This window comes from Papio anubis, chromosome 9 (genome assembly GCF_008728515.1).
Source record: "Papio anubis isolate 15944 chromosome 9, Panubis1.0, whole genome shotgun sequence".
In the NCBI taxonomy this organism is placed as follows: Eukaryota; Metazoa; Chordata; class Mammalia; order Primates; family Cercopithecidae; genus Papio; species Papio anubis.
This window is the reverse complement of record NC_044984.1, coordinates 87182022-87208413: the sequence shown is the minus strand read 5'-3', so window position 1 is coordinate 87208413 and position 26392 is coordinate 87182022. Positions and strand designations below refer to the sequence as shown.

The 26392-nt window shown below is 34.4% G+C and overlaps 2 protein-coding genes across 12 annotated transcripts in view; one reads left to right on the top strand and one right to left on the bottom strand.

The window, feature by feature from the left end:
* Positions 1-22758, top strand: part of EEA1 (early endosome antigen 1) — a 165201-nt gene extending 142443 nt beyond the window's left edge. For all 3 annotated transcript variants that reach the window (XM_021922756.2, XM_021922755.2, XM_021922754.2), the window contains 8 exons: positions 7210-7392; positions 13144-13329; positions 14888-15019; positions 15988-16173; positions 17114-17352; positions 17633-17753; positions 18360-18458; positions 19155-22758. In XM_021922756.2, the coding sequence (XP_021778448.1) occupies positions 7210-7392; positions 13144-13329; positions 14888-15019; positions 15988-16173; positions 17114-17352; positions 17633-17753; positions 18360-18458; positions 19155-19277 (1269 nt within the window). In that variant the 3' untranslated portion in view covers positions 19278-22758. The remainder of the gene's footprint in view (positions 1-7209; positions 7393-13143; positions 13330-14887; positions 15020-15987; positions 16174-17113; positions 17353-17632; positions 17754-18359; positions 18459-19154) is intronic.
* A 2203-nt stretch (positions 22759-24961) lies between these two features.
* Positions 24962-26392, bottom strand: part of PLEKHG7 (pleckstrin homology and RhoGEF domain containing G7) — a 105365-nt gene continuing 103934 nt past the window's right edge. For all 9 annotated transcript variants that reach the window (XM_021922760.2, XM_021922762.2, XM_021922763.2 and 6 more), the window contains 2 exons: positions 26084-26181; positions 24962-25116 (listed from right to left, as the gene is read on the bottom strand). In XM_021922760.2, the coding sequence (XP_021778452.2) occupies positions 25009-25116; positions 26084-26181 (206 nt within the window). In that variant the 3' untranslated portion in view covers positions 24962-25008. The remainder of the gene's footprint in view (positions 25117-26083; positions 26182-26392) is intronic.

Below are 26392 nucleotides of genomic sequence, written 5' to 3'. Positions count from 1 at the left end.
GTTCAAGTCAGGCAGATCTGAATTTAAATTTTGTTTAATTTTATTAAATTTGGACACACATTAACTTACTGGTCCTAGAGAAATGATTCATCCTTCTGAGCTCAATTTAATGTTGTCATAGAGTTGTTGTAAAGATTGAGATAATGTATTTAAAGTTTCTAGTACTGTGACCCATACAATGTAGAAGTAAAACAGTTGTTGGATATTATATGGAAGTATAGCAAACTGTGACTTGAGAGTGTCAGTGTATAGGGTAGACCATGTAGTAATAGGCCGTGACAAAGTTATCATTGTCACTGGCCCATGGTGAAGTAGGGAAAACAAGGATAATGTTTAAATGGGTATAGATGTATGTGTGTACACACTTAAATATATATATAAAACATAATATATATACACACATTATATCTAGATATGTAGTTTTATGTCTACAGCTATAGAGTTATATATATAAATAGATATCTATAGATACATAGCTTTTCACATTGAAGGTCATAATGCACTTATACATTTTCTACATATATATAAATAAAAAGTAATATTACAGCATTAAAAATAATACCAAAATTTAAAATACAGTAAAAACAACTATTTACATAGCATTTATATTGTAATGCTGTGTTACCTAATGGTATTGTAAGTAATCTAAAGATGATTTAAAACATTTTATATATAGCATAAGACTATTTGGGAGTTACTGATCTAGAATCAAGAAAGTATGCTGTTAAGTCAACAATCCCTCACCAACTTTGTTGAAAATCTAATGTGGACATATAAAATGAATAGGATATGGCCCCTTACTCTCAAGCAACTTATAATTTAATGAGAAAGCAAAATGTAAGCGAAAGAAAAACGTATTATATAATGGAGCAGTTATCAACTGTTGCATTTGTCTGTGTTTTTTTTTTTTTTCCATTTGACTTCTTCACTAATGGATTTGAGTTCTTCAAAGAGAACTTTGTCTGTTCTAGCAAATAAGCTCTTAATCATTTTTAAAAAATGAATGGATGAGTTTGTCAGAGGAAAAATATTGAAAGCCCAAACATGAGCCCAAAGAGCTATTATGGCCATTGTTGAGACTTCATGGAGAGCTTAGTTAAGAGTCAGAACAATAATTAAAGAGTAAGAAACCTAGATTTATGAAAAAATGTTAAAGAAAATAAGTAGTATTTTAGAAAAGAAAATGTGTAATTGCATTATGACCTTCAGTGTGAAAAAGATATCCAGCAGTTCTTCAATATTAACTGGAGGAAGAACTCTATGAAAGGAAGATGGCATGGGATGTTATCAGATACTGTGTAGGGAGATCAGCTCTCTGCTCCCCCATAGGCAGTTAGCACCAATTCCTATCACTCTATTTCCTAGGTTTCTTGAATCCTTCCTTCTCATTTTCCACTGCTACAGCCTTAGTCCAGACTTCTTTTTCTCTTATCAATGCGGGCTCTTTTTTGGTTTCATATGAACTTTAAAGTTGTTTTTTTCCAGTTCTATGAAGAAAGTCATTGGTAGCTTGATGGGGATGGCATTGAATCTATAAATTACTTTGGGCAGTATGGCCATTTTCACAATATTGATTCTTCCTATCCATGAACATGGAATATTCTTTCATTTGTTTATGTCCTCTTTATTTCGTTGAGCAGTGGTTTGTAGTTCTCCTTGAAGAGGTCCTTTACATCCCTTGTAAGTTGGATTCCTAGGTATTTTATTCTCTTTGTAGCGATTGTGAATGGGAGTTCACTCATGATTTGGCTCTCTGTTTGTCTGTTAATGGTGTATAGGAATGCTTGTGATTTTTGCACGTTGATTTTGAATCCTGAGACATTGCTGAAGTTGCTTATCAGCTTAAGGGGATTTTGGGCTAAGACGATGGGGTTTTCTAAATATACAATCATATCATCTGCAAACAGGGACAATTTAACTTCCTCATTTCCTAATTGAATACCCTTTATTTCTTTCTCTTGCCTGATTGCCCTGGCCAGAACTTCCAACACTATGTTGAATAGGAGTGGTGAGAGAGGGCATCCTTGTCTTGTGCCAGTTTTTAAAGGGAATGCTTCCAGTTTTTGCCTATTCAGTATGATATTGGCTGTGGGTTTGTCATAAGTAGCTCTTATTATTTTGAGATAGGTTCCATCAATACCTAGTTTATTGAGAGTTTTTAGCATGAAGGGCTGTTGAATGTTGTCAAAGGCCTTTCCTGCATCTATTGAGATAATCATGTGGTTTTTGTCATAGGTTCTGTTTATGTGATGGATTATGTTTATTGATTTGCATATGTTGAACCAGCCTTGCATCCCAGGGATGAAGCCAACTTGATTGTGGTGGATAAGCTTTTTGATGTGCTGCTGGATTCAGTTTGCCACTGTTTTATTGAGGATTTTCACATCGATGTTCATCAAGGATATTGGTCTAAAATTCTCTTTTTTTGTTGTGTCTCTTCTGGGCTTTGGTATCAGGATGATGTTGGCCTCATAAAATGAGTTAGGAAGGATTCCCTCTTTTTCTATTGATTGGAATAGTTTCAAAAGAAATGATACCAGCTCCTCCTTGTACCTCTGGTAGAATTCGGCTGTGAATCTCTCTGGTCCTGGACTTTTTTTGGTTGGTAGTCTATTAATTATTGCCTCAATTTCAGAACCTGTTATTGGTCTATTCAGAGATTCAACTTCTTCCTGGTTTAGTCTTGGGAGGGTGTATGTGTCCAGGAATTTATCCATTTCTTCTAGCTTTTCTAGTTTATTTGCATAGAGATGTTTATAGTATTCTCTGATGGTAGTTTGTATTTCTGTGGGATCGGTGGTGATATCCCCTTTATCATTTTTTTATTGCATCTATTTGATTCTTCTCTCTTTTCTTCTTTATTAGTCTTGCTAGCGGTCTATCAATTTTGTTGATCTTTTAAAAAAACCAGCTCCTGGATTCGTTGATTTTTTTGAAAGGTTTTTTATGTCTCTATCTCTTTCAGTTCTGCTCTGATCTTAGTTATTTCTTGCCTTCTGCTCACTTGTGAATATGTTTGCTCTTGCTTCTCTAGTTCTTTTAATTGTGATGTTAGGGTGTCGATTTTAGATCTTTCTTGCTTTCTTTTGTGGGCATTTAGTGCTGTAAATTTCCTTCTACACACTCCTTTAAATGTATCCCAGAGATTCTGGTATGTTGTCTTTGTTCTCACTAGTTTCAAAGAACATCTTTATTTCTGTCTTTATTTCATTATGTACCCAGTAGTCATTCAGGAGCAAGTTGTTCAGTTTCTATGTAGTTGTGCAATTTTCAATGAGTTTCTTAATCCTGAGTTCTAATTTGATTGCACTGTGGTCTGAGAGACAGTTTGTTGTGATTTCTGTTCTTGTACATTTGCTGAGGAGTGCTTTACTTCCAATTATGTGGTCAATTTTAGAATAAGTGCGATGTGCTGAGAAGAATGTATATTCTGTTGATTTGGGGTGGAGATTTCTGTAGATGTCTGTTAGGTCTGCTTGTTGCAGAGCTGAGTTCAGGTCCTGGATATCCTTGTTAATCTTCTGTCTCGTTGATCTGTCTGATATTGACAGTGGGGTGTTAAAGTCTCCCATTATTATTGTGTGGGAGTCTAGGTCTCTTTCTAGGTCTCCAAGGACTTACTTTATGAATCTGGGTGCTCCTGTATTGGGTGCATATATATTTAAGATAGTTAACTCTTCTTGTTGAACTGATGTCTTTACCATTATGTAATGGCCTTCTTCGTCTCTTTTGATCTTTGATAGTTTAAAGTCTGTTTTATTAGAGACTAGGATTGTAACCCCTGGTTTTTTTTGCTTTCCATTTGCTTGGTAGATCTTCCTCCATCCCTTTATTTTGAGCCTATGTGCGTCTTTGCATGTGAGATGGGTCTCTTGAATACAGCACACTGATGGGTCTTGACTCTTTATCCAATTTGCCAGTGTGTGTCTTTTAATTGGGGCATTTAGCCCATTTACATTTAAGGTTAATATTGTTATGTGTGAATTTGGTCCTGTCATTATGATGTTCGCTGGTTATTTTGCCCATTAATTGATGCAGTTTCTTCATAGCATTAATGGTCTACAGTTTGGCCTGTTTTTGCTGTGGCTGGTACCAGTTTCCTTTCCATGTATAGTGCTTCCTTCAGGAGCTCTTGTAAGGCAGGCCTGGTGGTGACAAAATCTCAGCATTTGCTTGTCTGTAAAGGATTTGATTTCTCCTTCACTTATGAAGCTTAGTTTGGCTGGATATAAAACTCTGGGTTGAAAATTCTTTTCTTTAAGAATGTTGAATATTGGCCCCCACTCTCTTCTGGCTCATAGGGTTTCTGCCGAGAGATCTGCTGTTAGTCTGGTGGGCTTCCCTTTGTGGGTAACCCAACCTTTCTCTCTGGCTGCCCTTAACATTTTTTCCTTCATTTCAATCTTGGTGAATCTGACAATTATGTGTCTTGGGGTTGCTCTTCTCAAGGAGTATCTTTGTGGCATTCTCTGTATTTCCTGAAGTTGAATGTTGGCCTGCCTTGCTATGTTGGGGAAGTTCTCCTCGATAATATCCTGAAGAGTGTTTTCCAATTTGGTTCCATTCTCCCCATCACTTTCAGGTATACCAATCAAATGTAGATTTGGTCTTTTCACACAGTCCATATTTCTTGCCAGCTTTGTTCGTTTCTTTTTAGTCTAACTGTGTCTTCTTGCTTTATTTCATTAATTTGATCTTCAGTCACTGATACCCTTTCTTCCACTTGATCAAATTGGCTGTTGAAGCTTGTGCATGCATCACGAAGTTCTCGTGCCATGGTTTTCAGCTCCATCAGGTCATTTAAGGTCTTCTCTACACTGTTTATTCTAGTTAGCCATTCGTCTAATCTTTTTTCAAGGTTTTTAGCTTGCTTGCAATGGGTTCGAACATCCTCCTTTAACTCAGAGAAGTTTGTTATTAAGACGTAGGCCTTCTGAAGCCTATGTCTGTCAACTCGTCAAAGTCATTCTCCATCCAGCTTTGTTCTGTTGCTGGCAAGGAGCTGCAATCCTTTGGAGGAGAAAAGGCACTCTGATTTTTAGAATTTTCAACTTTTCTGCTCTGGTTTCTCCCCATCTTTGTGGTTTTATATACCTTTGGTCTTTGATGTTGGTGACCTACAGATGGGGTTTTGGTGTAGATGACCTTTTTGATGATGTTGATGCTATTCCTTTCTGTTTGTTAGTTTTCCTTCTAACAGTCAGGTCCCTCAGCTGCAGATCTGTTGGAGTTTGCTGGAGTTCCACTCCAGACCCTGTTTGCCTGGGTGTCACCAGTGGAGGCTGCAGAACAGTGAATATTGCAGAACAGCAAATATTGCTGCCTGATCCTTCCTCTGAAAGGTTCATCCCAGAGGGGCAGCTGCCTATATGAGGTATCTGTCAGCCCATACTGGGAGGTGTCTCCCAGTTAGGCTACTTGGGGGTCAGGGACCCACTTGAGGAGGCAGTCTCTCCATTCTCAGAGCTCAAATGCCATCCTGGGAGAACCACTGCTCCCTTCAGAGCTGTCAGACGGGGAAGTTTAAGTCTGCAGAAGTTGTCTGCTGCCTTTTGTTTAGCTATGCCCTGCCCACAGAGGTGGAGTCTAGAGGCAGTAGGGCTTGTTGAGCTGTGGTGAGTTCTGCCCAGTTCAAGCTTCCCAGCCACTTTGTTTATCTACTCAAGCCTCAGCAATGGCGGGCCCCCCTCCCCAAGCCAGACTCAGAAGTAGCAGCTTTTTGATGCTCATGGCTGCTGTCAGGAATCCAGATTTCTGCTTGATATAGATATGTCAGTCATTCAAGTGGAGACATCAGGAAGATACATGGATATAAGAATCCAGAGTTCGGATGGAAAGGTTGCAGTTAGAGCAGTTAGGGACATAAATTTGGGAGTCAGTTGTAAAGAAGATCTTTAAAGCCTGGGACTAGTTGAGATCTGATTTTCTTTTCTTTTCTTTTCTTTTCTTTTCTTTTCTTTTCTTTTTTTTTTTTTTTTTTTTTGAGATGGTGACTCTCTGTCACCCAGGATGGAGTGCAGTGGTGTGATCTTGGCTCACTGTAACATCCGCCTCCTGGGTTCAGGCAATTCTGCTGCCTCAGCCTCCTGAGTATCTGGGATTACAGGTGCACGCCACCACGCCCGGCTAATTTTTGTATTTTTAGTAGAGGCGGGGTTTCACCATGTTGGTCAGGCCGGTCTCAAACTCCTGACCTCAAGTGATCACCCACCTCGGCCTTCCAAAGTATTGGGATTACAGGCGTGAGCCACCATGTCTGGCCTTGTTGAGATCTTCTAAGGAGAGAGTGTATGGATTAAAAGAGGGTCAGCAATAGAACTTTGGGGTGTCTCAACATTCACAGAAGTAGCAGAGGAAAAGGAGCTAGTAAAAGATTTTGAGAAGTTATGACCAGTAAGGTAGGAAGAGAACCTAAAATATAAGGTACCTTGGAAACCAGTTGAAGAAAGTGTTTCTAGAAGGAGACATAATCAACTGTATCAGGTACAACTGAGAGGTCAAGTGAGGTGTTAAAAAGGATAAGAATATAGGATTTTGGAACATGGCAGTTACTAATGACTTCAACAGTGATTTTATTGGAGTAGTGTATTTTGAAAGTCAAATAACTATTTTCATACTATGCATATGTATATGTTTTAACTGTGTCATAATTTGTGCATATCTACTGAATCTTCTTGAAGACTAAAGACAAGTTTAGAGTTTACGGGAGCTTTAAAACTTTGTGAGATTTTCTTTTTCTGCCTTGATATTAATTAAGATGACCTGTAGAAATTTCTTAAGTTATTCTTGCATTTCCAAGAGTAGAAACTATATATTAATACTTCAACAAAGTAATGGCTTCTTACTTTCTTTCATGTACAAGTTTCCCTTAGTTCCACCTTAAATTATGTCAGCTGAGGCACCTAGCACTGCATGTTCCCACAGAATGTAGTTGTTACTCTTTCTCCTGACACCTGATAGTACTTCCCAGTGAAATGCCTTTAAAAAAATTAATTAATTTTGTGTTTTATGGTTTTTAACTTGAGACTTGTTAAGATTTTGTAATTCTTTGACTTTATAAGTAATTTACCCCATTGAGGTAGAATTTTGAGGCATAAGTACAGTTCATCTTATTGTTTGGAATTTTCTTCTAGGTGTCTGGATTTTACTTTATATTTGTAATTGGTTTTTGGAATGCATACTGTTTTAAATAACTATTGTATGTTTCAGACAGAGCTTGAGAATAAACTACAGCAGCAGTTAACACAGGCAGCCCAGGAACTTGCAGCAGAGAAAGAGAAAATATCAGTATTACAAAACAACTATGAAAAAAGTCAGGAAACTTTCAAACAGCTTCAGTCTGATTTCTATGGGAAGGAATCTGAACTTCTAGCCACCAGGCAAGATCTTAAGGTATAGTAAACTATACTGTACCATAAAATCTCAGTAAGTTTTATAGACATTCATTAAATGATCTATTTGAATCCAAATGGACAAGGAAATGTTAGTATTTGTGGAATAGTATGCTGTTTTCTGTTAAATTACTTTTGTATTAGCATGCTTTTAAAAATTGTTTTATATTATAACGAAATAATGATATACATAAATGTGGGCATTTAAAAATGACGTATTTGTAATAGTAAGATAATTTGGATATATCTTAATTGTGACACTGTTAACTTATGTAAATATTATGCTGTCTTTATGTGCAAATAACTTTAAAGATAGGCTGCTGTTAAGTTCTAAATATAAACCGCTTGTGAAAAAATGCAAGCAATTTTACCATTGGTTGTCAGGCAATTCTGACTTTAGTTATAATATTTGTCAAGTTCCCAATATTACTGGATTGCCTAATGATTAAAATTAGGAGATTATACCTCAAAATAAACTTACCCTTAATTATATAAGAATGTATATAAATTTTGTCTTTGGTAACATTATTTGATTAGATAAAGTATCAAGTTTATTAAATTTAAGGATAATGGGAAAAGGGTAAACAATTTTTAGGTCACAGGCAAGTACCAGTTTTCTAAGGAAAATTGAATATTTGTGTTCTCTCACAGAAGGTTCAACCAGTTTGTTTTCCTCTCTCTCTTTTTGTTAAGGGGAAATTCTTTCTCTGTTTCTTTCCTGTGTTTGGGATTTTTGTTTATTTAATACAAAGTACATATTGCAAAATTCTGAGAGTGAAAGAATATTAAAATGTTTTATTTAGATAGAGAGCATATATTTTATCCATAGGCTGTTATAGAGAATTATGAAGGAGGTGGGACTTGATTAGGTCCTGAATTTGAATACATAGAGACTCCTGAGAAAGGTCATTTTATTCAGGGGCATATTGGAGAAAAAGTGCTGTAGTAAGAATGAGTAAAGCAAGCACATAGTTAGCATAATTGCCTTGCTGGCATACTAGTTTATGTTTAGAATTAAGGTTTAAAAGGTTGAATCTAAATTGTGAAGTATCTTAGATGCCTAGCAAAGATGATTGGATTTTATATTTGAGGGGAAAAAGTGAAAAGTCTAAATAGAGGAGTAAAATGAAGAAAATAGTACTTTAGAAAATAACCTAGTAGTGGCTTGCAGACAGCTTGGATTGGACCTGGGATAGACTAGTGGTGGAGAGATGAGTTGAGAGGTTACTTTCTTTCTCCATAAATTCTAATAGTCGAGGTATAAGCTGATTAGAACGAACGTGAAAGAGGATGAAATAGAGGAGATTAATGGGAGAGAGAGAAGAAACAAAAGGGCTGAACCCATACCTGGCTGCAAGGATTTGACAAAGAGATAGGAAATTGGGTAAAATAATTTTCACAGTGCCAGTAGAATATCTGTATATCTATCTATGTATCTATGTATCTATGTATCTATCTATCTGGAGGTAAAAATTAGCAATAGTTGTTATTAAGAAAAAATACCACACAAGATTTAGGTAGTGTTAAATTATTATTATTTGTCCTTACAACACTATTGAAAGTATTGAAAGTCAAGGAAGCTTTGTGGAAGAGTTTGGGCTTAGCCTAAAAACAGTGAGGAACCACTAAAGGGAGTTACTTACATTTGTATTTTAGGCAAATGACTCACTACAGATTGAGGAATGAGAAACATGGCTGAATGTGAAGACCAGAAAGGAGACTTTGCAGTAGTCTAAGCGCAAGATGATGGTGGTGTGGGCTGGTAATAGCAAGGTTGGAGAAAAGAGCATGAATTTGAAGGATATTTAGGTGATGGAAGAGATGAAACTTAATGATTGATTGGAAGAGTCTTATAGAAATCACACTCTTTCCATATGGATGTCATTTACCCAAAGCATAAGCTAGTAACAGGAACAAACATTAAATCATCAATGTTAATTGATTTGATTGATATTCTTGCATTAAGCCAGCGATTTTTATTATGCTTGAAAGCTATGTTGTGTACTAATAATTTCATACATGAAAGAGTAACTCAAATGTAAATATGGGCAAAAAGAGAAAGCTGAGGGACAAGGCTGCCATAGAGTTTTACAACTTATTAAGGGACCTTGGATAGATCCTCTATTCCAAAGCTTTCTTTTGTCAAAGAAAGCAGGCCCAGTGCTTCCTTTTGCAGAGAAGATAGGACTACTGCTATACAATAACAGAACCATGGTTAAATCTTAGTTCTGATTCAAAGTCTGCCATTCTTTCATCATTTCACTAGAATTTTTTATACAAAAGATTGTTAAATGTTATATAAATGCTTTTAAAATGAGAAGTGTATGAACTACTTAGGAAGCTAATTTTTTTTTTTAATGGTAAATTCCTAGGGAAGTTCAGATATTTATAGACTTAGATAAGAGATGGCCATCAGTTATTATTTTTCTTTTGCTTCAGTGATGTTGTATGGTCTTGTATATAAGAGAGAGAAGAGGAGAGATTCAGAGCCTTGTAACGTGACACCCACCTATGTCAACGCTATCTACCGTGGGTTGGCAGTGCACAGCATGGGCTAACAGTGTCCATTCTAGACATCAGTAAAGTGAAAGGTAGCCTGGCCTGATCTATGCCTTTAGCCCCATCTGCTGGATTACTTATGAAGTACTTAAGTTTGTTGACTGGATATTTCAGATTGGTTATGCTGTGCACTACTCTGTGTTGTCCAGGAAAGGTAGGGGTAGAATTTAGCTGTAAAATTTACACGCTGAGTGAAGTGAAAATTCTAGGATAATAGATTTAGAATTAAATGTAAATCTTCTTAGCCTAGTACTCTCTCTATATCATTGCATCAGAAATCAAGTAAAAACAACTAAAAATATGAAGGGTGTGTGTGTGTGTGTGTGTTTTTTTTTTTTAAGAAAGAATGGGAAAACTTGCTGAATAGACAAAAACAATAGCTACCATAGAACACTGCAGAAATCATTTGTTTACTGGGGTACTATAATGTGATTGGCATAATCAGGGTCAAGGTTGGTATTTGATCCATTTAGGGATTTGCCTATTCAAGAGGAGTAGATGGGTGAAAGATAGTCCCAACAAAACCATGGAATGGAAGATGGGGTTCTCTGAGGGAAGAGATGCTGAGCAGATGAAATAATATGCAATATTATTATAATTTGCAATAAGAAAGACGAAAAGAACATATAAAATGCATGACAGTATAAATGTTCATCTATGTCATTGAATGACAGATGAAAGCTCAGAGGCAGGGGAAAACAGTATGTCTTGGCATCTTCAGAAAAGATTTCATGGAGCAGTCCAAATTTTGAGCTTGACTTTAAAAAATAAGTCACTGGGTTTAGTGAGTTTACAATTTTATAGGCTGTTATTTAAACCATGGGCTTTTTGGAAATCTTGTGGTTAGAGGTTAGGGGTGCTTTCCAGGCTCTAACAAGCCTTGGTATTTTTAAACATTAGATCAGGATCTCTATTAACTAATTATAGTTGTTGTAGACTGTTTGAACTGGACTTTGTCAACTTTTCTCCTTTTTTATGTGAAATCACTCTCACCCTTTGTGACCCAGAGGTCAGTTCCCACATGTTGTATAGAGCTTTCTGTAAACCCCACTCCACAGCGTCTCACACTGGTTTTCTGTGCATTTGGCACATAGCGTATACCCTCCTGCCCTGCATAGCTTCCATTTTACATGCCTGTTCTGCTTTTCGGGCGATGTACTCAACTCCCTTAAGACAGAGACCAGCTTGTACCCTCCTGTTCTGTCTTAGCAGTGTTCTCAATTAATGGTTAGCTGCCTGATTAGTAAAGAACTAGCTGACGTTAATTCTTTCCTGAAAAAAGCCTCAAGGGGTTTAGTGTTCTACTGGCAGTCATTGAAAATTAAGATTTAATTTATATCAGAAAGGTATAACTGGGTTACTGGTAAGAAGTAAACTTTCTTTTTCAGGAAGCTTAAGAATCCTCATAAATAAGATCTTTGTTTATTTCATTTTTTTTAACAGAATACTTGTTGTATACAAGCCTACTCAGCAGGGATCCTTTCCTAAATTACGTTTTCTGCCTCCTTTTCAAAGGAACTGTACCTCTAGATTAAGAAAGATCAGCTTTTTCCAGATCTGATGGAAGAGATCAATTGGATCTCTTACCCTGCTGATTCTTCGCAGTAGCAGCTGAGAGTGGCAAGGTTCTTACCATACCCATTACCTACCTGTTACCATATTTATCCCCAAATGAAGTGTAATGAGTGAAAAAACTTCCCCTTTTCCCAGCTTCTTCTTTTCAAAATACTTGGGCTTTAAAACAGTAAACAACTATGGACGATGTTAAATGACAATCACTGCTTCTACGATATAGATGAGAAGAGAATAGTGTGCCTTCTCAGGATACAGCCTCAGATGTTTGGCTGAATTTTCTCTTTTCATTGACTTGATCAGGTTGTCAGCTGTGAAGTAGTTATTTTTATTCTGTGACAAAATAATCCTTCCTATTTGTTTCAGGAAAAACTCTCTCAAATTGTGTTTTTCCTCTACTCTCACACCGCAACAATTATCACACAGAAGACTTCTGTGACCAAACATAGGGGGATTTTCCCATACACACACCAAGAAGCAGACACCAACTGGGCATCTTCCAATTCAATTCCAACACTATTTCTCTAGAGATAGTGTCAAATCCCACAGATTGAGGGCTCAATCCCCAAGACTGCTCCCTACAACTCCAAACATCAATCATAAATCCAGGCTTCCAGAACTTCTGACCAACCAGCTGGTTTCAAGTTGGGGTTTTCATGACACCCTCTTTGGGTTCAGTTAGTTTGCTGGAACAGCTCACAGAATTCAGGGAAAACTTATTTACATTTACTGATTTATTATAAAGGATATTACAGAGAATTCAGATGAAGAGATGTGTAGGGCGATATGGGGGAAGGGGCACGCCACCCTCCAGGAACCTCCGTATGTTCAGCTATCTAGAAGTTCCCCAAACCCAGTCCTCTTGGATTTTTATGGAAGCATTCTTTCACCCAGGGTATGAGGCAGGACCCTCTCAGGGAGGAGTCTTAAGACCCACAATCAGAAAGTGGGGTGGGGAAGAAGATTAGAGGCCTGCCTAGGGACCAGTGGAAGGAGGACAAGAGAGGAGATTCTGTTTCCTGAGACCTAACTTACCCAACATTGTAGCAAAGAACTGTAACAAAGGACATGGGAGTTTTGATTCAGGAACCCTGGACAAAAACCACTATGTCGTAACACCATACTATTTATTACTATTTTTAGCATGTCAAGGGACATCATGGAACCTACCAAATGTGTATGTATGCATAATGAAGCATTTAATTATATCTCTTTTAAAATTGTTTTCTTTCACATTGCCTTATGACTTTAACCATATATATGTTCTCTGAGTGTATCTGATATGGTCCCTACTTACTTGGTATTCTTTCATATCAACTAGCCAGTATTGAAGATGTGATCAACATTCAGCAAATACTTTAAATATTTATTAGTAAATAGATTATTTTTAGAGGCTTTGGAATTGCTTCCATTTTACTAAATATTTTATATTATAAATGTTTTCTATAAGCAAGAGAGTTAATATTTTAGAATTCTTTCTCTTTTACCTGGTCTTACTGATGGGTATAATATGCTATTTTTTTTAGTATATTGCTTTCTACAATGTTTATATTAACTTATGTTTCTGTTGAATTTACTAAAAACATGGCATATAATAATTTGGGAAAATTGTTTTTGTAAGTCCATAGAAGAAAAGCTTTCTCTAGCACAGGAGGACTTGATTTCAAACAGAAATCAAATTGGAAATCAAAATAAATTGATTCAAGAACTGAAGACTGCCAAGGCTACATTGGAGCAGGATTCAGCAAAGAAAGAACAGCAATTGCAGGAGCGATGTAAAGCACTACAAGACATTCAGAAAGAAAAGGTATTGCATGTTTCTGACCTAAATCTACAATCTTAGAGTTACAATTGTCTTAGAGATCATCCAGTCAATCCTCTTATTCAGTACAGGCATCATCCTTATTTTCAACAGCTTTCTCAGAGGGACCTCTAGTTTCTGACACTTTTGATCATTGGGATTTTAATGCTAGGAAGTACTTCTTAATGGCCTCCTTGTTATTTCTACCCTTTTTTCTTACTGCCCTTTTTAGTTTTACAAACAAATCAATTTTTCACACCATAGATCCTTGGTTATTTCAGGAAAGATAATATAGTTCCTCAACTATTTCTCATATAACGTTATCCTTTAGACGCGTGAATGAGATAATAAAAGATCTAGAAATAATTCTTAAGTGTGTTAAGGATTCTTAAAATTAAGAACCAGAGTGTCTAAGGAGTTTATTAAGTTACAAAGTTGAAAGCATTCATTTATTAATAGATGACCAGTACATTTTAAAAATCACTTTAAATTCTATATGAAAGAAAAATTCAGATCCTAGGGAAGAGTTTATTTTTTGTTTTATAGTTGAAATCATACATTCCTATTAGCTGACAGGATATTACTCTGCAGTGTATAATCCCTAAAATTCTTGGTATATTCTGAGTGGTTCAGTTCCTGAAATTTAATTTAAAAATGTTTTGTGGGTGTGGTGATGGTGAAGCTGGAATGAAATTCATGATTTGTGCTTCAGGTTTAGAGAATTCTGACAGAACTATTGTTCATAAGGCCAGGTTTGATGGCTCATGCCTGTTATCCCAGCACTCCCAGAGGCCAAGGAGGAAGGAGTGCTTGAGCCCAGGAGTTCAAGATCAGCCTGGGCAACATAGTGAGACCTTGTCTCTATTAAAAAAAAAAAAATTAGCCGGGCATGGTGGTGCACACCTGTAGTCCCACCTACTTGGGAGACTGAGGTGGGAGGATAGCTTGAGCCTGGGAGATCAAGGCTGCAGTGAGTGAGCCATCGTCTTACCACTGCACTCCAGCCTGGGTGATAGAATGAGACCCTGTTTCAAAAAGAAAAAGAACTGTTGTTTATAGGAGTTTAGTTGTGAGAGCTTTACATCAGACAGACTTGCTTTGTTTTTGGCTCTACCTCTGATAGATTATTTCATGTCTCATAAACCTTTGTTTCCTCACCTAGAAAATGGAGATTTAAAAATCTACATATACTAGAGATTAACTGAGATAATATGTAGTGCTCCTAACTAGATACCTTATATAAAGATAGTGATAGTAATAAAATAGGAGTTATAAGAGTAAGAATGGTAGTTTTGGCTAAATTTTACAACATCATTACTCTGACCAGGTACTCTTTATCTCACAATATTAACTATAACTAATGTTTACAATTATCTTATTATTATTGTTCACACTGTATAAATAAGGAAACACGCAAGAACCAAGAAAGGGTAAGTAATTTGCCCAAGTTAGGTAGAAAGGGGCAGGAGCCAGTGTCATCAATAGTAGCAGTCATTTTTATTACACCCATTTTCATTTAAGCATTTGCTTTAAAATTATTTTAAAATATATCATTTTTCTACAGTCACTGAAAGAAAAAGAACTAGTAAATGAAAAGTCTAAATTGGCAGAGATAGAAGAAATTAAATGTAGACAAGAAAAAGAAATCACTAAACTAAATGAAGAACTCAAGTCCCACAAACAAGAAAGCATAAAGGTATGTTAAGATAATCATTTTTCCTGCCTTCTGTGTTATATTGTTCTTTAAAGAAATATATATACAAATACATATTTATTTATTTATTGAGAACTTGCTGTGTGCTAGGCAAATTGTTCTGTTGTTTCTGACAAATACTCTTGCCAGAGTGCTTTTGTATTGCATAATACCTGTACACATACTGAAATTGTTACATTTGTTTTCACATTACCACATGAAGCAAAGTAACCCTAAGAGTTTTGATCTCAATGAAATGATAATCAAGAGATGTATTGATTTAGAAAATTATGCTCACGGGTAGTAAATTTCAAAATATGAAAGAGTTTAGAAGTAAGATTTAAAGGGATTATTTATTCAATTATTTTTCTTCCTAAAGTCCTTTCATAATCTGTTATTTTTAACATTTTACCTGTTATAAACAGGGTACCCATTGAAGAAAACTAATTGTTTATTATTTGCTTTGTAAAATACTAATTTCTTAAAAAAAGGTTAGATTCTTGAGAGCACTCATAATGCCCTTTGTGTCTGTCAGCATAGTTATCATTTTGGTTTTTAATTAATTATCCCTTTATGTTCCTCTGTCCTCTAGAATGCGACTTCCTTAAATCAGGGAATGTGTATAATTCATCTTTATATTATGTCCCCAGAACCTAACTCAATGTGTGATAACTAAATGATGATCAGTAAACGTTAAGTGAGGAAAGGCAAAATAGAGAGTACAGTTTGTTTTCTTTCTCCACATAATCAAAACGTGTACATTTTTTGTCACCTGGATTTAAATGATTGTTGAGCAGGACATATAATCTTGCACCTTTTTAACCAATTGTTTAAAATACTGAACTTTTAAGAATTTCGTAAGTGGGTAAAACCTATATTCAATCTATTGTAATAAATTGCATAAATTTTAGCTACATTTTGAAATATTTACTATGAAGGATGATTTATTTTTGGCCCTACTTTTTCAACAGGAGATAACAAATCTTAAGGATGCTAAACAGCTTCTAATTCAGCAGAAATTAGAACTTCAAGGAAAAGCAGACTCCCTGAAGGCAGCTGTTGAGCAGGAGAAGAGAAATCAGCAGATACTAAAAGACCAGGTGAAAAAGGAAGAAGAGGAACTGAAGAAAGAATTTATTGAGAAAGAAGCTAAGTTGGTCAGTGAGTTAATCAGGGGAAGTATGTTTTGCAGTAGAGCTTTAAATCAATCCAGTGAGAGGACTATTCTACTTATGAGATCTGATTAAAATGCTTTCCTAACATTTTAGTTTTTGATTAAGAAAGGAGATCTTATTTGTTTAAATAGCTGACATGTGGTTGGAAATATTTTACCCTGTAACCATATTTCTGTTTATATAAGTGAACACTGAAATGAAATAAAATTTTAAAAACTTTTTTTTTTTTTTTTTAGTGTCAGAAACCAAATAACCGCACAACTATGTAGATCTGGTAAATGGTGTGAATGCTAGTCATGTGAAACCCATTTGTTGGGTCAAAGCGAATGTTGATAAGGGGGAGCGGAAACTTGAGTTTGAAATTATGATGAACAAAGTCTGCTTTTCCTTTCCTAAGTTGCACATGCCAGATGGGAAGCATCTGGCTTTCCTCTGTTGAATTAAGTCCAAATATGCCCAGATAACTTGGCCATTGAATGTTTTAGTTGAAGAGTTTCAATTTTAACTTCAAACAGTCATTTGAAGGTTTCATAATGGTTTTTGGCAGACTGATAGAGAAAAGAAAGCATATGGAATTGGGAGGAATAAGGAAATTTCAGCTTTGTCTCTAGGGCACCTTGCTATCCCTAACCATATGTGTCTTTCCTGCTCTGGTGGAGAAAAAGATCTCATATTGTGTCACTGTAGCTCACCATCATGATGGTCACTATCCATCATTTCAGCATTTTGACCTTTGAGCCAATTCGTATTACATAGATGCTTGTGGAATCAGTTTTATTAATGTGTAATGAAATATGTTCTCCTGCCTCCATTCCCAAAGAAGCAATAGTATTTATATTGCCAATATTTTAAATTTAATAAATCACATTTATTTTGCACTACTTTTGTAATAGATTTTCCCCCCACTTTTCCTTTTTATCAGCATTCTGAAATAAAAGAAAAGGAAGTAGGAATGAAGAAGCATGAAGAAAATGAGGCTAAACTTACCATGCAGATTACAGCATTAAATGAAAACTTAGGCACTGTGAAGAAGGAGTGGCAATCTAGTCAACGGAGAGTTGTTGAGCTCGAGAAACAAACGGATGACTTACGGGGTGAAATTGCAGTATTAGAAGCAACGGTTCAGAATAATCAAGATGAAAGGAGAGCACTACTGGAAAGGTGATTGATACCTAGTAAAATTAAGTTTATTTCCATTGTAAGTGATAAAAAGATTGTCATATTCCATAGTTTTTAAAAATAGAAGAATCTTGAGAAAAGTGCATAAGCCTCTATAGGTATTTAAGTTATAAATATTAATTTAAAAATTAACCTGTAAAACAATCAGATAGTCAAAATTAATGTATTATATATTTTAAATTACTAAAGTAGTCCATTATCTATACCCTAGAAGGGTCTTTAATGGTTTTCTAAAAAATTACCTCTTTGCAATCTATTCCAGATGTCTTAAAGGAGAAGGTGAAATAGAAAAGCTTCAAACCAAAGTATTAGAATTGCAAAGAAAGCTGGATAATACAACTGCAGCAGTGCAGGAGCTGGGCAGAGAAAACCAATCACTTCAGGTCAGTCAACTATTGATATGAGGCAGTTTTTTAGTCTAGAATTGACTTATTAGTGAAAAGCATATTTTTAACTTTTAAAAAAATCTCATGTTTTATAAATACTTTCAAATAGCTACTGTCTGTTTAGCAGTATTGTAGGTTTTATGGATACTTAAATATAAAAGTAAAGAACTTGTTTCAGAGACCTCAGAGATTCATTAGGAAGCCATGTCATTCATGAATTGTTAGTATACGGAAAGAACTACAAAATTCAAGAATACCAAAGAATATATGAGTCAGTATGTTTTAAAGAAGTGATCTGAGTATATGCTCAGAGTTACCAGGAAAGATTCATGATTATGTTTAGAATGAATTGGAAATCAGCAAAAGTTAGCAAGATGTTTCAGGAATAAAATTCCATGAATTTTATTTGGTCTTTCAGATTTATGAATATAGCTACTTTTGACAATAGAAGCTGACCAGTGTATTTCTGATTTTTAAAAATTTTATTTCATGGGTCATATTGTCAAAATTTCATAGAACTCTGGCAGCAAGTTAGAAATAATCTAGCATTCTTTAAAATGTTGAGTAGTATAATAAATATATTGATACTTTTTTGAAAAACAGATCAAACATACACAAGCGTTGAATAGAAAGTGGGCCGAAGACAATGAAGTACAAAACTGTATGGCCTGTGGGAAAGGCTTTTCAGTAACAGTGAGACGGGTAAATACTTTTGTTCATATAACTGTTTCTGGATTTCATTTCTCACTGATAATGTTTTAACCATCAAAATAGTCCTTCATTTGATCGAATAATTTTCTGTTTATCAGTAAACTTTAACAACAACATAGAATAACTAAACTTCATGCAGTCTAGCTTCTGGTTAGTATATGTGTTTGAATTTTACTTTTAAATTCAGTCTTCCAACTTAGTTGCTGTCTGGGACAATCATTTTCTGAACCAGTGCGCCAACGTTAAACTCATGTTTTAGTAATCATTGAGTTCTTTAAAGGAAGAAAAAGCAGAGATATTTTTAAAATATATTCTAAATACTACCATTGTGTTATGACTTCAGTTTATATTTCTATTGGAGACATTAGTGCCTGAAACATTTGGGAATTAGGAATAGGTTTTCATTGGATAGAGATACTTTATAAACACTTTTTAAATGCCTCCTCTGGTTCTTTTGAGAGTTCCGTGATAAATTCTATATAAAATGTTTAGCATAGTGTTTGATAAATAGGAAACATTCAATTTAATTATAACAAAGAGATTAAGTTAACATATTGAAACATTATATCATTAAATATTTCTAATGCTAATGTACCTTCACAATGTAGTTGGTGGTATTCATGTAGTTTCATAATACTTTTGGTATAGTTTTTATTCTTAAAATTGTTTAAATTTTGTCATTTACAGCATCACTGCCGACAGTGTGGAAATATCTTCTGTGCTGAATGTTCAGCCAAAAATGCCTTAACTCCTTCTTCCAAGAAGCCTGTTCGTGTGTGTGATGCATGTTTCAATGACTTGCAAGGATAATGGGTTATCACAACTTCAGAGTAATATTACACTAACATTAGATTTTTAATAAATGTACTTAATAGAGGTCTTGGACTACTATTTGGTTTGGACATTGGTTGCAATACTAGACCAAATAGGAATTAGTATATTTTGGAATGTTATGGATATCAAGTAAAACTCTTCTATTTTTGTGAGACTTGGCCTTATCATCTTTCATTACTTTTTTCCCATTTAGCCCCTGGAATAGCTTTCATGCCAAGTTTAGAATTAGCCAATGAAATGTAAATAAACTTTGGACAGAAAATAGCAATGTATTTTTTTAATATAATTTCATTATTCACAAATGAAGAATGCAATTCCATAGCTTACTTCTTTCTCCTAAATTTAATGTACAAAAATGTACATGGATGATATTATCACTTGTTGCTGTTTTTGTTGCACAATAGCACATTAATTATATTAAATATTCTCTTTGTGAAGTTATGCACAGAACTGTAACATTTCCTCTACCTTTTTCTCTTATATGTAGGTTCATAGCTCAGTTGCATTGTTATGTTATGAATTTACTACTTGGGTGTTCTCAATACAGTTTATCTTAAAATATGTAGTAACCATGAATTCAAAAATGGTTTTTGTTTTAACAATATTAATTAAATTTTCTTGGGTGAATTTTATAAAAACCTGTGTAAAATCAATTTGCTTACTTATGGTTATCTGGGGTTGTATTTCAAAGAATAGGGTTAATTTTTCTTTTTGTCTTTTTCTGTCTCTTTCTTAAACTCCCACATATTGTCCATTTAGAATCTTAGAAAGCTTCTTACCCTAGCCCTCAGTTGGAGGATGAATAATAAACATTATATAATGTTCTTATTCTCAGTTTCTTGTAAGTGGGAAGTCTTTTGAGATCAGCCTGCATATCATACCCTTATTTTGTCTCTCTAGCATCTTCAGGAACCTGAGTTTGCTTTTTACATAGATCTGATTTTTTCCTTTATTTGGTTTAACCTTTTCAAGCATAGGTCAGCTTCATGTATTTGTTTTATAATTTTGCATCTTAAAGCTAGTAACTAATATTGCTGTGGTCTTATTGGTGAAAACAAAATATAAAATGGTAAGAAGACATTAAATATTTTACTTTCTATTCTTATTCCCTATTGGGAAGAATTTTTAAAAGTTGTAAAATTGACTTAAAATGGTTCTGAATTTGGTGTTCCATATCAACTGTTCCCAGTTTTACTGTTGTGAAATTCCCTTTAAGTAACTAACACCTAGAAATAGAGTGTCACCAAAAACAAATATATTTAGGAATCCCAGAGTTACAATAAAAACTGAAACAACATGGCTAAGCACCGTAAGGATAATTAAGAATTAGCTTATTTGTATTCTGAACAATGGTATCGAACTTTAATTTAGCATAGTCTTATTAATTTGGAAAATTGTAAAACATCTCAAGAGAGAAGTTATTAATATTGGTTTATTAATCTTTCTAGAGAAGAAATGTAGTTATACATTCATTCAGTGCAATCATTTTATAACAGTAGTTAATATTTCATTTATACTAGTTTATAATATACATTTGCTTTCAAATATTCTGAAATGAAATTATATTTATGCTATACTTACAATGTATGTAAACTGAAAGAGATCACTACGTATTTGTTTAATTATTTAAAAAAATTTTTAAGTAAACCCTGTTGTCATTAGCTATTAAGAACATCAATTAAGTTCCTGGACTAGGATAAACATATATCCTTGAGCATATATAATGAAGAAATACCGTGGCTCTTTATTAAAAATAATAGTTGGATAATATAAACTGAACTATTTATGTAGTTTTATATACTTACAAATCCTTCCAAATAGTTTTAATTCTATAATTTTACATATAAATAACTTAATAAGTGTGCTGGAAAAACACAGATGTTCACAGCACCACTTTTTTTTTTTTTTTGAGATAATAAAATTCCATGAGAAATCTGGGTTTGAATATTTGTTCACTTTGTCTCCTAATTGGACACCCTCCAGGCCTTCTGTCTGTCTCCCCTTAACCCCCAACATATTCACAAAAAAATTGTAAGACAAGTAACCATATATAGGTGTTTGAATGATTTTCTCATTTTTATCTAACTCATTTCATTTCATAAGTCCCAAGTAATTTACCTACCATAGACTACTATACTGATAATATAAATGAAACCCAACATTTTTTGCTATGAACTCTCCCCAGTTTAATGTGTTTTGAAAACAAAAATTTTAATTTTTTTCCTTTTAATTAAAAAGTCATCTTTGAAGTCCTTATTGGCTGTACATTTTACATGTTTGCTGGTACTATTATTTTGTCAGTGAGTTAGAGCTGGCATGTACTGCTCTTGGCTTTAATGAAAAGCACATTGGCATAATGTTAGTAAATTCCAAACCCCGGCACAGAATGTGAGTTAAAATTAAGTCTTGCTGGGTTAGTGTACAATAAACTATACCTACAGACTTTTTTTTAATAGAAGACAAAGCTGCTGGTATATGATTTGTTCCTTTGAAGAAAAAATGAGGGAAACAAACACAAAAACCTCAATGCAGTGTATAAATAACATTTTGTTCAACTACCTCTTAATGTGGAATTATCTACTTTAATAGTTTCCTGACAGTAATGTTAAATAGTAACTGCCAAATTTGTTATTTTCCCATCTCTCTTAAAAAGTCTTTATGATTATTTTATATAGTTTTGGGAACTTTAAAGCCACTTTTTTTTAACCTTACATTTGCATAAAAATGTTTAGCTTTTAAGTAGAGAGCAAATTATGATTTTATATTTTGATATTCATGACCTGTTTGACTATAGGAGTTTTTTTTTAAAAAATGCACTTTGGCTGTAAAACCATGGATGATTTGATCCATAAAATTTAAATGTGCCACCATTATAGTATTCCTAGACATGAGCTTGATGAATGGTATTCTGTAATTATCATGTGCCACACATTATCGTGTCTTAATTGCCCTTAGCCCAAATTTTAATGATCAATTTGTTATTGTTGCAGATGTGAATATTGTGCATAAACTTACTAAATTGATGTAAAATTGTATAAAATAGAATTAGAAGTCACTAAGTTCTTTCTGTGTAGAAGTAATAAATTTATTGTAACACAATGCAGTTGTGTATATGACATTCTGTAATTCCTTGAACTGGATCATATATTCATAACTTCTGTAGATACTTTTGCATGAACATTTTCTCATTTAGTTTTTGGGTTCATTATTTGTACTGTGTTTACTACTTGTGATCATGTAGTTGTGCCTTATTTTGTGAGAAAGGTTAGCTCAGTAAATACTGCAATTTCTAAACTCAGTGATTGGGAGGTTATTAATTATAAATGTAACTGATAAAGTACACGACAGCATTTAAATCTGTATAAAGAACAATGGAAGGATCCTTATTGAATTGTTGCTTTTGTTTTTTTTTTAATATGTTTAAATATTATATTAAAAAACATTTCTTTCTAAACTAGTTGTATTCTGTGACTATAAATTGTTTTGTCTAACAGAAGAGAGAACACTATATTAACCATTTTGCATTAATTTATTTACAGAATATTAGGACTTTGCACTTGGATATAGACAGTGGTGTTTTAATGTTGTTCAATTTAGAATAGTAATTAAATTCCTGATCTCGAGAAATTAATGCCATTTTGTTTTAGACATTCCATTTAATATTGTAGAGAATTAACAAAACTAAAAACAAAAATAAAAAATATGTAATTAATCCCTTATTTCATAAAGATACTTAAAAATTTTATTTATTTATTTTTTCTCCTTCCTGTCCCCAAAGATACTTTTTGGAAGGCCCAATGTGCCATTGTTTTTCTTCCTGGGTGCCACGGTTCTAGAATGGTTTTTGTTCTGACCCCCACGATCCCTTCATTTGAATGTGCTTCATTCTAAACCCTCTGAAGAGTTTAATGTGCATATCCTCAAGCATCTAATATATTGTATATTAGACATGTATTTTGTGAGCTTTATAGAATTCCAGTTTATGTGCAGTGTATTCTTGAGCTGTTTTACATATTTTGTTGATTTAGTCAGTCTGTCTCTCCCTTTAATGAGATTCAGAGGGAGACAACTACGTTTATACATGTAAGTCAGCCTGTGGTTGCTGGATTCATGGGACTACAGGAGTTTGAGAAGTCACCTCGTCTTAGTCCACTGCTCACCTCTGAGGTTGGTTTATATCTAAAAAATTTGCAAGACGATTGTTAATTTAAAAATTTTTTTCAGCCAGAAATTTCTTTATAAAATCCTCTCTTGCATAATCTATATTGTCTTCTCCTGGACATAACTGCTTTTAGTCCCATCCAGATGCCATCTCTAGAAATTCACTTGAAGTCTATTCTCCCCTTTGCCTTCCCCCCACCTCATTTATTCTTAGCTATTAACAATAGTTACTGTCCTCTAGATTGTCCTTTTATTTTTTTCTTCTATTAAATGTCTGACATTATTATAAAGAGATTATTAGTCTCCATTTTAATAGTGCTTGCCTTGTACAAAAGCCTTTCTGCTGCACTTGTCTTTACTGCTTTGTTTGCATGGTGAAATTTCACCTTCCTCAAGGAATTACTGTGCACATGACTTGCCCAAATATTATCCTCTCTATCCCATTCTTTAGCTTAACAAAATCAGCTAGGGCTTTCAGTTGCCTTGCAACCAAATTTGATAAATTTACTACTTTCACTTTGCAAATTGCAAAAGGTACGAGCCTGAAGTGGAAGTTTGTGGACTTCCATTTGATGCAATAATCTGACCCTAAGAACTAGTTCCTTGAATGTAGTTAATAGTATATGTCCTGTCATAATATAATAATTATTCCAACTGCCTTTCATGATAAAAATTCTGAAGAAATTTGAAGTCCTGACTGTAAATAAAATTAAGTGACTGTACTGTGCTAACACACACACACACACCAATCAAAACCAGAAAGTATTTTTATGGCAAACACCATCATTCTTCAAAAAATAAAGAGACAGATACCTTACTATGTCTATGAAAATCTACACTTCACAACAGGCCAAGAAAAGCCATGCAAAAGGATTAACTGGTGAAAGCCAGATTTTTTTCCCCCCACTATCTTAAAGTAATGGAATTTAGTCTTTGGGGTTTTCTACTTCCACATTAGAGTACTGTAAAGTATACCTGAGAGGAGTTTGAGAATAGGAATTTTAAAACTGCTATTAAAATGTACTTATTTATCGCTTTGTATATTAAAAGAACAATCAAGCTTTGTATCTAAAGAACTATCATTGTGTTTGAGGCAGGACTATAAAGCAGTTAAGACTGATTGACAAGCCATGAAGGAAAATTGGTTTCATTATTTTATAGATACACACAAAGTAAGATGCTGGAGTTCATATTGGACACAAGCAGTGAACATTGTTTTCCTTCTGATACTCCATTTATCTGATCATTCACCCTTTACAAATTAGCACCTTTCTTCACTCACACCTCTTACAAGCTTGACGGAAGCATTAGAAGGTAATCTGGATGTCGGTATGTATCTGTCAAGAAATTCCTCAGAGTTCAAACTTGTTGCAGTCATTACTCCTCTATACTGAGGATTTTCCTAGCTCAAATTTTCAAATTCTGGAACTTCTTTAAAATGCAAATTTCCTTCTAGCTTATCACTAGCTAAGTGTTACAAAAGTTTGAATGAAATAATAACTTAAACCCTAATCTTCTAAAAAGGCATGCTACTTATTTTCGGTCCCTAAATTTCAGAGGATTCAGCGGGCAATGTGAATAAAGATATTTTCTTGGTTTCCTGACTCTTGGTAAAGCAAGAAATTGCAGTTGTTATTTGTGCCATCCATGTTTTCTGTTGAAAAAAGAGAAAAATACATAAATAGAGATTAGAATGTTAAGCTGACAATTTCTCACATATTTGGGCTAATATTTTCTGCTATATTTATTGACCAGCTCTTTAAAACTGAAGACTAATGAAACATTTGCATATTTTCTTTCTTACATCTAATATAAATACTTCTAATCATACAGGAAAATGCAGATGGGCTAAATGAGTATGGTATGCACATTGGATAACAGTTATGAGTAATCAAACAATAGTCAATGATAACTCATTAGAAAAATGAGTACTGAGAATACATGTAGTTTGAACATGGCATTGCTGGAATATCCATTCTCTGTGGAAACAAGTTCTCAACCTGTAGTATAATTTGAAAGAGACAGAGGGCAGTGACCCAGGAAATTGAATATTGCATTTATTGTCTGGCCACATTGTGGCTATGATGAAAGCCTACCAGGGGAAATTCAAAAATAGAAACTTCTAAGATAGAGAAACCAGAGTCAAGCAACTGCTCTTTCAACTCCATAGCTGTAAAAACAATGGCAGTTTTTCAAAGGTTGACAAGCTGACTTGACACAGATGGTTATTGCACCAGGCCCTCCTTAAGCTAATATCCTATTATATGCACTTAGGAAATTGATTGGAGCGTCTTGAAAGTTTATCATGCAATCCAAATCAATTCTTCCCCCATTTCCTACAGAAACTGCAGAACTCAGGCAGCTCTTGAGCTTCTCCAGGAGGAGAACTCTGCAAGCGTGAGGAAATTGTTCCTCAACCCTGCAAGTGTGAGGAAATTGTAAATACTGAGGCTTTTGAGCATTATATGGACTAGATGTATCCCTCCCGTCCTCCCAAATCTGCCCTTCCCAAGTGGTTGAGAGAAATATACAAAACTTTCCATTCACTGTTACTTAAGAGGCTGGGGGTGAGCTTATGTAAACTCTGAAGAATCAAAGACCCACAACATTAAAATACATACTTTGATGTTTTCCGTTTGGGCTTGTAATAAGAATGCTGCTATACACTGTCGATATCTGTTTTCGTGTTGTATAAGAAAAGCATTTCTCAGCCCAAAGACTAGAAAAAGATATTACAAAGACAAAAAGCCAAATCATTTCATATGAAATCCAAAAAATTTCTTAGTACAAGAACCTGGGGTTTGTTTTCTATTTGGCTTATTTTTGTTTTAATGAAGGTGGGAGGTTTATGTAGGTTATAAATTTTTTTTAATTTTGTTTCAATGCCAAGACTCCACTACTATGTCCAAATAAAGCCCACTCTACTATAA